The following is an 11,852-nucleotide window of genomic DNA, read 5'->3' as shown; positions in this document are numbered from 1 at the left end:
ATTGCATCACTTCTCCACAAGAACAAGTCTATATGTCAGAACTGATTGCTACTATCCGAGTACAAATTCTTGCAAAGAGTTGACTCTGAATGGTTAGCTAGGTAGCTGCATTTCTTCTCCAAATACATATGTTATTACACAAAACATGCAATATTATATATCTTGGTTGTTGTTCTTCCTCCGTCATCTTAATCTAATAAGCTACTAATTTGTAATCAGGTTGGTGAAATTAAATGATGACCATTAGGTGGGTATAATTGAATGCAGTGTGCATGCTGATTATGTGATAGCAGGAGGGTAGACAAGCATTAGGGCTTGTTCAAAGAGCAGTTTGGCTCTTCGAGGGAAACAGGGATGAATTCTCAAATACAATATATAGATTCAGTTACTCTTTTGTATACAGAAGGTGTGAATAGTGTTAAGTGCCATGAAGCATGACAATACAATTTTCATGCCGATTTTGTTTTTTAAGGAAAAAATATATGTCCTTGCTACCAACCACAACCAGCTGATCTTTGTTCGCAAGATATTTCAAAAGCTGAGTCAAAAGTTAAAGGGCATACACAGCCAGGTACTCCCTTCATTCTGGTTTATAAGGTTGCACACGCAGTTTGAGATTTAACTTTTATCATAAATTACACCAGTAACATATGAGTCATGTGAAACCAAAATCATACCAAAAATTTCTTGACAATACAAGTCTAGTGATGTAAGTTTTGTGGCCATAACCTACATTCATTGGTCATATATGGTCAAACATGATTCTTGAAATGTGTGTGCTGGTCGGCCCCTCTTGTCGTAATCCTTGATAAATTATTAGTCACAAAACTTCAATATTAATTATATAGCAACACTTAAATTAAGACATGTAATTTGGTAAATATTAAACTCAAAGTATTTATTTTCTTTGATCAACAAATAAAGCACCTCACATATGCACGGAATAGTTATGGAAAACATTTGGCAATATATATTACATTGAACAAATATCTATGTGACTGAACATGATAACGAGTTTAAGACTCATATATATTCATTACGTATTTCTATTCAGCACTCATATGTGGGATATTCATGTAAGTTCATTCTGCCGATCTAGCTAGCGAAAAGCAAGATATAAGAACATATATACATTGTAAAATCTATTATAGAGCTGCCCATGTGCAAGCCAAGCTGTTTTATTTTGTTGCCCGCTTAATGACCTGATTAATTATCTACCTGAGTTTTATAATAAGATATCATTCTCGATGGTGATAAACAATTCGACGTGGGTTGATCAGCTTCAAGAAGTACCTGAGCTTTACTTTTAATTGTTTAATCAAGGACGCTTTCATGAACTTTGGGCTACCACGAAAGCTTGCTAGCAGAAACGTACACATGTTTCTTTTGAATGGTTCTTGTGTGGTCGGCACTTGTAGTAGTATTTTACTCTATGTTGTGGTTGTCGACTAATTTCCAAGGATCAAGCTGTCTAGCTGTGACAAGAAATTCCTTGTTGATTGATATATGGTTGCTACTTTATGGTGACACTTCTCCTATTGACCATATTTAAAAAAATTTGACTCTAATTATAAATCTTCATTGAATCTTGCCGCTCTTCCACTCTAATTCTGAATATAAAATTTTAATGTTGTACATATGGGTCAATCAGTGGACTTATACGTAAAGAAAACTCAAAATGTTACCTCTGCTGAATCGAGCAAACGGCAAACTATGCAGCTAATGCTATTGCCCTTCCGGCATGGCCACCAGCCTCCGTCTTAGCTTAAACATTTTGTCCACAAATTCAACATAGTATCCCCACATTTCAAGATTTAGTTTAGCTCAACCAATAAACGTTCAATATCTGACATGGTTGAATTTGCTCTCAGATATGAACCCATTTATGCAAATACTAGTTATGCTCTTGACTCAACATGGATGTCGTCCTAGTCTTCACACTAGGGCAGCGAGCTAAGATATGTTCTTGCTTACGGAGATGTTTTCTTCTTTTGATAGCAATACATTTTTCACGGGTGCTTTCTCGAGATTTTTAATGTATTCGTGAGGTTGTGTGCATCTCAATGCAGAGGTTGGAAACTTGATTTTTCTTTTTTTGTATTCGGAACTAAATACTTTTGTGAAGAACTAATAAAATATGTGCTACTTACAGGTTTAATTTGACTTCCATTCGAGCATATATACACTCTACTAGCAGGCTATCCGTTTGGAGCTGACAAGATAAGTTCGGTGGACCAAAGGATATGCACATGATCAGCGGACATGGCAACTGATAAGGACTCCAACAACATGAGGCAATACATATGTACGGAACATGGCGACGTCAACCAGTTGCTACTAATAAAAAAGAAAAAATGCTACATTCTACGGATGGGCTACAAAAATTGAGCTAATCTTCCCCATCTCCACTACTCAAATTAACTCAATCGTTATAAAATCACAATCATACGGAAAAGTGCAATTGAATAAAAATCTAATAGTGTCTATATGTATGTAAAATAAACAGCGTATCTTTGAAGTAATTATTGGTTAAAGTGTATATTTGGACAATCAAACTACACTTTATATTTTAGGGGTTTCCATCTCATATTTTAGAGGTCCCATCTCTTCACACACAACTGCTCCTACTCCCTTTCCACAATTCACATCCCTCGGCCTCTCCTGGCGTAGCAACTACAACCCGCCTCATATGCCCCGATTTTGGCTCCTTTTACCCCATGCACTCCAATCCCTATAACCCTATACCTCATTTACGCCCTCGTCTTTACCGGGATTGTTGCATGTCGCCATTTACCTATGCATCATCACTGGCTCTTGCTTGCCCCTAGCGAATGCCGAATAGGAAGAAGGTAATTTTTTTTAAGAAAACTGAGTATGAAAATTTTACTAAAAAAATTGATTGACTTGGTCATTAGAATCAATTAGCTGACGTGGCTACCAGATTTCGGTCACATCATTTCAAACTTTTTAAAATAGTCTCATGAGTTTAGGGGTAGTTGGGACGGTAAAATTGACTTCGCACATATTCGTATATTTGCAGTTGGAGTCACTTGGTTTAGTTTAGACTTTCACCATGACTATAGACCTGCTCGAACATCCCGGCCATGTAACTCCAAGTATTTAAATTTCCTTGGTGGAAGAACCGAAAGTACACAAAATTTCAAATGTTCATGCAATTTCGGACTGAATTTTATTGCACATATACCCTCGTTCGCATGCATGCTTGCATGGAAGCTAGTTTTTAGCAGAAAGGTAAATCCCCATACAACTTATTAATTACATGGGGTTGCAGGCATACATATGCATGGCCTGTATATACTTAAATGTATGCTTCGAAGGTAGAAAACAAAACTTGGGTCCTATACATGTTGGGGCGTGTTGTTGGGTGGCGTTGAGGATGTAGCAAGGATGACATTGTGCCTGCCACGCTCCGAGCGGGAGTTCTCGGCAAACTTTTGGCCGGCAATATGGAGACCCTTGTTCTTCTCCTCCTCCGACCACTCGGAGGCATAGTACTCCTCCTCTGTGGCATCTGCGCTGGCCGGGAAGAACATGGAGCCCCATTGTGGGAAGTGCACCAAAGTGACAGGTAATGTACATGCCATGATCATGATGCCCATGTACTCGAGACCCCTCCCGGTGGAGTATTGCGATGAAGTGAAGAAGAGAAGCTGTGTGAGCCCCGCACCCACATTGCCACCAGCGCCGGTTAGGCCGGAGATGATGCCAAGTGAACGCCTGGAAACGAAGGGTGCAACACCGAAGACAGCACCACATGCAGCTTGGGCGCAGATGGAGAAGAGGACCATGGCAGTCACTGAGGCAGGGAGGGCCGATGCACGACCAAGCCAGATGCAGAAAGCGCCGCCGGCGGTCTGGAGGATCCAGATGTTCCATAGGCGAGCACGCATACCAAAGTAGCGAGCACCAAGGTCAGAGAGGTAACCTCCCATAGGACGCGCGACGATGTTGGCCATGCCAAAGCAGGCGGCGATGGTGCCTGCAGCGCGAAGGTCTAGGTGGAAGTGGTCGTAGTAGTACTCGGCGATGACGTTGTCAGTGGTGAGCTCGACACCCATGCAGTAGCCATAGAGGAGGACAAATATCCATGTACGGTAGTTGGTGACCGCACCCCAAAGGACCTTGGAGAACTTGTCCTTGGCCATGTCTCCCTTCTTCTGGAGGCTTGCAAGGTTTCCGTCGGGAAGATCTTGCCCCATGGTGAGCACCAGCAAGCCCATCACGATGTGCATCATTCCTGGCACGAAGTAGGCGATTCGCCATGCTACGAAGGGTGTGGCACCACACTTTTGGATGGCATGGAAAACGAGTGGCATGATGAGCTGTGTGGCGCCACCACCCATGTTGCCCCACCCAGCCGCTAGGCCGTTGACCGTGCCGATGATCTTGCTGTTGAACATGGTGCTCATCCAATACTGGCATGACACGAAGGTGGCGAGCGAGAAGCCGATGAGGAAACGAACGGCGATGTACCCTGATGCGTCGTCGATGACCGCCATGCAAAATACAGTCGGCGCGGAGAGCATGACGAGGAAGGCACATCCATAACGCGGCCCGAGTAGATCGCACACGGCCCCCATGGCAAGCCTGGAGAAGATGGACCCGGACACGGACGCCACACCGGCATTGCCGATGTCGGCCTTGGCGAGGTTGAGGTTGTCGCGGATGATGGGCACCAACGGTGCTGCGGCAAAGGTGGAGACGAAGCAGGTGAAGAAGGAGATCCAGGAGAGGTGGAATGTGCGCATGTGCGGGTTGGCGAAGGAGAACAGCCTGAAGGACTTGGCCTTGTGCTCGGAGTCCACGGGCAGCGTGAACTTGCTCGCGGCGGTGTCGCCATGCGCACCCGCCTCGACCTCCATATTTCCTGGCAACTAAAAGCAGCTAATGGGGGCTGTTGCTGCTGCTCTTGAGCTTTGCTTGCAATGTAGCAATGGTGATGTGGTAGTATGGCTGATGCTTTGTATCTCGCATTGGTTTGGTACTTATAGCGAGACACGCTCACATGCATATGCTATTAGCAGAGTTGACACTGGGATAGGCATAAACGCACCACAACTCTTAGCTGTAGGTTAAGTGCAATTAGCATTGTCGACCCAGGAAAGAATGTATTATTGCATCTGACGGAATCATGGCAACAGCAGCTGCGATTAAATAACGCACTAATCTCGTCGCCGCACGCATCTCCGCGCCCTCACCCCGTGGGATCGACAAAGGATCAGAATATGCAACGTCACACGATGCATGTCCAGAATCGAATTTCTTGTGCACACTACAGAAAGGAAAAGTTTTACCTTGTCCCAATGTGATAGAGAATGATTATGTACGATGTTTATTTGCTCACTTGTTGGCTATACAGGTATCGTCAAATATCCTAATTAAGGACAGTAGAATCTTCAAAGCCAGCCATTTTGCAAATGTTTTTATGATTTCAAACTAGGCATCTTCAAAAGTCATTTTGGGCACCGGAAATTCACAATTTAATTTTCCCTTCCAATATTTCACTCATTTTCCGTCATATGTATAACATTACTACTCCAATAGGGAGAGAATTTGTCCTTCCTGGTGTCCCTAGCACGAACAATCGTTCGCGCTGGAAGACCCATTCGAACACATGACGCCTCTAGAGAGTGTTCCCTCAAGACCCTACTCTCAAGAACGTTTTAGGACTTACCATGCTATAACAGAGATTTGTCATTCTATAACGGGTAGATTTACCATGCTAAAAATAAATAATTGTCATGCTATAGCAGAAAGAATTGTCATACATTTCAGGGATTGGCCTACTGCAATAGAGAACATTGCGCTGCGTTTTAGCGATTCGGCATGCTACAGCAAAGAGACAATTGCCAGGCTCAGAAAAGGGGAAGTTGCCCACATGTTCCGGATTGCCATACTACAGCTGGGTGAATTGCCATACTACATAGAGAAGTTGTCATACATGAAGAAATTGTCATACGTGCTTCCATTTATTGTCATGCTACATCACAGGGGAGTGTCATGTTACACATGGGGTCATACGGTCGGGAGGTTGTATGGGAGCGAATGTTTGCATCGTGCACTCTGGAGGCTGCATGGGAGCGAAGGTTTGTGTAGTTCGCTCAGGACGATGCATGGGAGCGAACTGGAATTCCCACACTCTCAACATTTGAGATTCACGGGCAGGATTGGATGCACCAGAGACCCTTCCCTAAAAAACACTGCCAGGAAACAATCATTCAGTAAGATTTCTGTAACATCCTTGGTTAGATTCTTTTTTTATTTGTGTTTCATTAATAATACTGACACCGGGGTAGCTAAAATTATAAACATGGATATAAATGAGAGACGGGTATGTCTGTCCCTTAAAATCTATCAGGGTCGTCAAAGTATATTTATGTGTGTTATATCTATAATTGAGAGCCTGGTAATATATATTTCATTGTTTTCTCACAATTAGCAATTCGACACATGTTGAACTGGTTGCTACTGGCCAAGTACAAAACAGTGCAAGGAGTTGACTCTGAAGGGTTAGCTAGGTAGGTGCATTTCTTCTCCAAATAGACATATTATTATTACATATGAAATATTATATGTGGTGATTGATGTTCTCACTGCATCGTCGGTAATCTCATCAGCTAGTAGTATTTTGGTAACCAGGTTGGTGCAATTAAACAACATATGTCCGTTAGGTGTGTATAATTGAACGCAATATGAATGATGATTATGTAATAGCAAGAGAGTAGACTAGCATTAGGCTTGTTGAAAGGGTGTTTTGGCTTTTCCAGGGAGACAGGGATGTATTCTAGAAGCAAATTAAGAGTGTTTCATGCCAGGAAGCAGGACACTGCAATTTCCCTGCCTATGTTTTAAAAGGGGGTAAGATATCCATGCTACCAACCACACAACCACCTGATCGTTGTTCACAAGATTTTTCTAAAGTCGAGCCAAAAATATCTGGGTCCTACACATACCGTACTGAGCTCCAACATGGCCAGGCAGGCCATTTGCACACCCACCCACCCACCGCAGTCTTAAATAATTTTTAAATCATACAACTTCGATATTAGTATCTTCCCCTCCATTTCATAATATAAGAGCGTTTTTTACACTAGAGCGCTCTTATATTATAGGACGGAGAGAGTAAAAATTATGGTTCAGAATTTGGTAAACTGTAAACTCAAGTGCCCAACCTACTATGTATTTGTTTTACATAAAATTTAAGCACATCATGTATTCACGGGATAGTTAGTCATGGAAACAAATTAGCAATATCTCTGACAGTCAAGAAATATATCCATGTCCCTGCAAAAAAAAGAAATATATCCATGTGACTGAATGTGATTGCTGCTCAATTCATTCTGATTTTTTGTTCGACACTAGTGATATCCACATCCATTTTTCCCCGAAATGGTGGACCCTGGCCTCTGGATCCATTTATGCACACATCAATATTTGTGGTGAAGTTTTAAACACTACTACAAATATACAAGATGACTTGCTCAAGGCCTAGACAAAACACGAAATAGATCACATGTCACACTAATGCAGAACTAGTACTACTACATATGTATCAAATCGGATGTCTCCGAATGGACACTACATTCATATATAGGGATTCCTAAGAACATTTGTAGTGGGTTATTTATGTATGTTTTTCTGATTAAGAAAATAGATGTGAGAAAAGAAAAGAAAAAAATATGAGACATGTAAAATTTATTAAACACCTGCCCACGTCCAGGCTAGCCAACCTTGCATCTAGCTAGTACTTTTTACCCCTTTAGCTTGACCTGATTAATTTTAGCTGCACGCATCGCCCTGATGCAGAGGCCGGGATCATCCTCCTTTACAAGAAAAGATTAATTGTAGCTGAATTATGTATTGCAATGTCGCCGTCGTCGGTGGTGATAAGTCATTCGACGTGGGTTGATCAGCTTCAAGAAGTATCTGAGCTGTACTTTTATTTGTTTAATCAAGGACGCTTCCATGAACTTTGGGCTGCCACGAATGGTTTGTAGCAGAAACGTACATATGTTTGTTTTGAAGTTCTTGTGGCCAGCACTTGTGGTAGTATTTAACTCTATGTTGTGGTTGTCCACTAATTTCCAAGGATCATGCATGCTGTGTCACTATGACAAGAAATTACTTATTGATAGATTCTTGCTACTTCATGGTGACACTTGTTCAATTGACCTTTTAATTTTTTTAAATGAAGAAATTGAAGCTAATTTATAAACATTTATTGAAGCGTTCTTCCACTATAATTGTGGGTGTAAAATTTAATGTCATATATATACATACATTGTGTGTGTGTGTGTGTGTGTGTGTGTGTGTGTGTGTGTGTGTGTGTGTGTGTGTGTGAATCAGTAGACTTTTACATAAAGAAAACTCAAAAAATTACCTCTGCTGAATTGAGCAAACTATGCAACTATTGTCTTTCATCGTCACCAATCACATGCAAGTGACCGGACATATGAGGTAGAAAATGACGAGTATGGCTGCACAGACAGACAAATAGGGGCTCAAAATGGAAACGCTTGGACACTAATCGGGCGCGTCCGCAGAAGTTTAAGGGCCAAGATTTGTTCATTGTGACTGTAGATGCTCTAATTTGCAGACGAATTCAACATGGTGTCCGTTCATTTCATCATTTGAAGTTGTGTTTGACCAACATAACATAAATATGTGACATCCTTGAATATGCTGTTGGATAAGAACTCATTTACACGCTATTAGCTGGCTATCCGTTTGGAGCTGACAAGATAAGTTCCGTGGACAAATCAGCTGACACGACAACTGATAAGGCCTCCAACGACGTGCGTACGGAACATGGCTACGTACGTCCACCAGTAGCTAATCATGCACGCAGTACGGTTTGTACGGATGAGGCAAGTACAGACCTGGGTCCGGTACCATAGGAAGAAAAAATGGCCTTTTTGATTTTTAGAATTCCAAAAACCGTAGGAACAGAAAAAAAACGTAAACATGCAATGTCATTTCCATTTGAATGCAATAAGAATTTGGTTCATTTCTTTACATCAGAGGAAAACCAAATGACTCCTTTTATTAAAAAAAAATGAGTGGATGTTAAACGAAAATGCAATGAAATGTAGTACAGAAAATTCTTAGGAAAAATCTCATAGGATTCAATCCATACGATTCAAAAGACTAACCTTGCTAGAAAAATTCATAATGATTCCAATCCCTTAAAATTCCTATGAAAATGCTTTGATAAGAGAGGCCCCTTATAGATTCCATTCCTATAAAATTTCTATGAAAAACCGTATCCCAAACAGTTCTTAGCTATCTCGCATTGGGATGAATTATCGTAAGAAGACAAAAAAAACAACTAAGATTATCCTCCAGGCTCTGCCATGTGGATCCCACTTATGCTAATGGTTATTAATTAGTACTATAGCTAGGATAAGCTACATATCTATATCTGGCGTGGCAGTGGCTACAATATTTAGGACGCATCGACCAATTCAAGCCGTTTAAATTGAATAGTCTCATGGGTTTGCTTATTCGATTTTGCAGCTCATGAGTCTTTGCCAGTTTTGGGGTCAGAACAAATAATATGTGGGACGGCAAAATGGACTTTGTATCCGTCTATATATTTTGAAATGCACATTGGCTGTAATTTCGGATGCAATTTGATAATACATTGAAAGTGCAAGCATTCGAAATTTACTTGAAGGAAGGTGTACGAAGCACACAAACATCAAAACTGTGCATGTAGTAATTTCGGACTCAATTTGATAATACATTTCATGTGAACAGAGCAGGAACGCAAAGCCAGCGTTTCCTTAAGTTTACTAGTAGAAAGATAAATCCCCATACAACTTATTACGCTGGGGCTGCCGACGTAGATATACGTTTTGTATATATACGCGATGAACCGTACAATTCATAGGTGACAGAAAACAAGGGCCTTATACATGCTGGGGTGTATTGTTGGGCGGCGTGGCGGATGTGGCGAGGATAACATTGCGTCTACCGCGCTCCGAGCGGGAGTTCTCTGCAAACTTCTGGCCTGCGATATGGAGACCCTTGCCCTTCTCCTCCTCTGACCACTCGGAAGCGTAGTACTCCTCCTCCGTGGCATCAGCGCTGGCCGGGAAGAACATGGAGCCCCATTGTGGGAAGTGCACCAGAGTGACGGGTAATGTGCATGCCATGATCATGATGCCCATGTACTCCAGACCCCTCCCGGTGGAATATTGCGACGAAGTGAAGAAGAGAAGCTGTGTGAGCCCCGCGCCCACATTGCCACCAGCGCCGGTTAACCCAGAGATGATGCCAAGGGAACGCCTGGAAACGAATGGTGCAACGCCAAAGACAGCGCCACATGCAGCTTGGGCGCAGATGGAGAAGAGAACCATGGCAGTCACTGAGGCAGGGAGGGCCGATGCACGACCGAGCCAGATGCAGAAAGCGCCGCCGGCGGTCTGGAGGATCCAGATGTTCCATAGGCGAGCACGCATACCAAAGTAGCGAGCGCCAAGGTCAGAGAGGTAACCTCCCATAGGACGCGCGACGATATTGGCCATGCCAAAGCAGGCGGCGATGGTGCCTGCAGCGCGAAGGTCTAGGTGGAAATGGTCGTAGTAGTACTCGGCGATGACGTTGTCAGTGGTGAGCTCGACACCCATGCAGTAGCCGTAGAGGAGGACGAATATCCATGTCCGGTAGTTGGTGACGGCGCCCCAAAGGACCTTGGAGAACTTGTCCTTGGCCATGTCTCCCTTCTTCTGGAGGCTCGCAAGGTTGCCGTCGGGGAGATCTTGGCCCATTGTGAGGACAAGCAACCCCATGACGATGTGCATCATTCCCGGCACGAAGTAGGCGATACGCCATGCGACGAAGGGTGTGGCACCACACTTTTGGATGGCATGGAAAACAAGAGGCATGATGAGTTGTGTGGCACCGCCGCCCATGTTGCCCCAGCCGGCCGCGAGGCCATTCACCGTGCCAATGATCTTACTGTTGAACATGGTGCTCATCCAGTATTGGCAGGACACAAAGGTGGCGAGGGAGAAGCCAATGAGGAAGCGTACAGCGATGTACCCCGAGGCATCATCGATGACGGCCATGCAGAAGACCGTTGGCGCTGAGAGCATGACGAGGAAGGCACAGCCATACCGCGGCCCCAAAAGGTCGCAGACGGCGCCCATGGCAAGCCTGGAGAAGATGGACCCTGACACAGATGCCACACCGGCATTCCCTATGTCGGCCTTAGCGAGGTTGAGGTTGTCACGGATGATGGGCACCAAGGGCGCGGCGGCGAAGGTGGAGACAAAGCAGGTGAAGAAGGAGATCCAGGAGAGGTGGAAGGTGCGCATGTGGGGGTTGGCGAAGGAGAAGAGCCTGAAGGACTTGGCCTTGTGCTCCGAGTCCACGGGCAGCGTGAACTTGCTCGCCGCGGCGTCGCCATGGGTGCTAGACTCCACCTCCATTTCGATCTTGCTTGATCGAGCTAGGCTTCGTCTCCGCTTGCCCCTTGGAGGCTTGGAGCTAGCTTGCTTGATTAGCTGCAGTGGCAACTAGGAGGTGCCAATGGCTGTGGTTTGGTGCTTTGAATCCCCATCTATCGGGTATTTATACGACGCAGGAGTTGACATTGGGATCAACATGCACCACTCTTGATCAGCCGAAGGGTAAGACAGACAGACGGACAGATAGAAGAATGTATTATTGCATCTGACGGAATCATGTCTGCAACTTGCGGTTAGTAAAGGTTTAAACAGCGGTTGTACAACGGAGTCGTCAGAGAAAGATGATGACGAATAACCTCGTCGCCGCGCGCATCTCCTCGCCCTCGGCCCGTGGGATGGGCCAAGGATCAGACCAGA

General features: G+C 43.9%; 2 protein-coding genes across 2 annotated transcripts; both read right to left on the bottom strand.

Annotated features, from left to right (window-relative positions):
- Nucleotides 1-3,359: 3,359 nt before the first annotated feature.
- On the bottom strand, nucleotides 3,360-4,883 carry LOC119314649 (high-affinity nitrate transporter 2.1-like). Its single transcript, XM_037589360.1, has one exon. The coding sequence runs from the start codon at nucleotides 4,881-4,883 to the stop codon at nucleotides 3,360-3,362; it is 1,524 nt and encodes a 507-aa protein (XP_037445257.1).
- Nucleotides 4,884-9,734: 4,851 nt separating this feature from the next.
- On the bottom strand, nucleotides 9,735-11,552 carry LOC119319433 (high-affinity nitrate transporter 2.1-like). Its single transcript, XM_037593914.1, has one exon. The coding sequence runs from the start codon at nucleotides 11,454-11,456 to the stop codon at nucleotides 9,933-9,935; it is 1,524 nt and encodes a 507-aa protein (XP_037449811.1). The 5' UTR covers nucleotides 11,457-11,552; the 3' UTR covers nucleotides 9,735-9,932.
- Nucleotides 11,553-11,852: the final 300 nt, after the last annotated feature.

Source organism: Triticum dicoccoides, chromosome 6A (genome assembly GCF_002162155.2).
Source record: "Triticum dicoccoides isolate Atlit2015 ecotype Zavitan chromosome 6A, WEW_v2.0, whole genome shotgun sequence".
NCBI classification, from domain to species: domain Eukaryota; kingdom Viridiplantae; phylum Streptophyta; class Magnoliopsida; order Poales; family Poaceae; genus Triticum; species Triticum dicoccoides.
The sequence above is the reverse complement of the archived record's forward strand: the minus strand, read 5'-3'. Positions and strand labels throughout refer to the sequence as shown.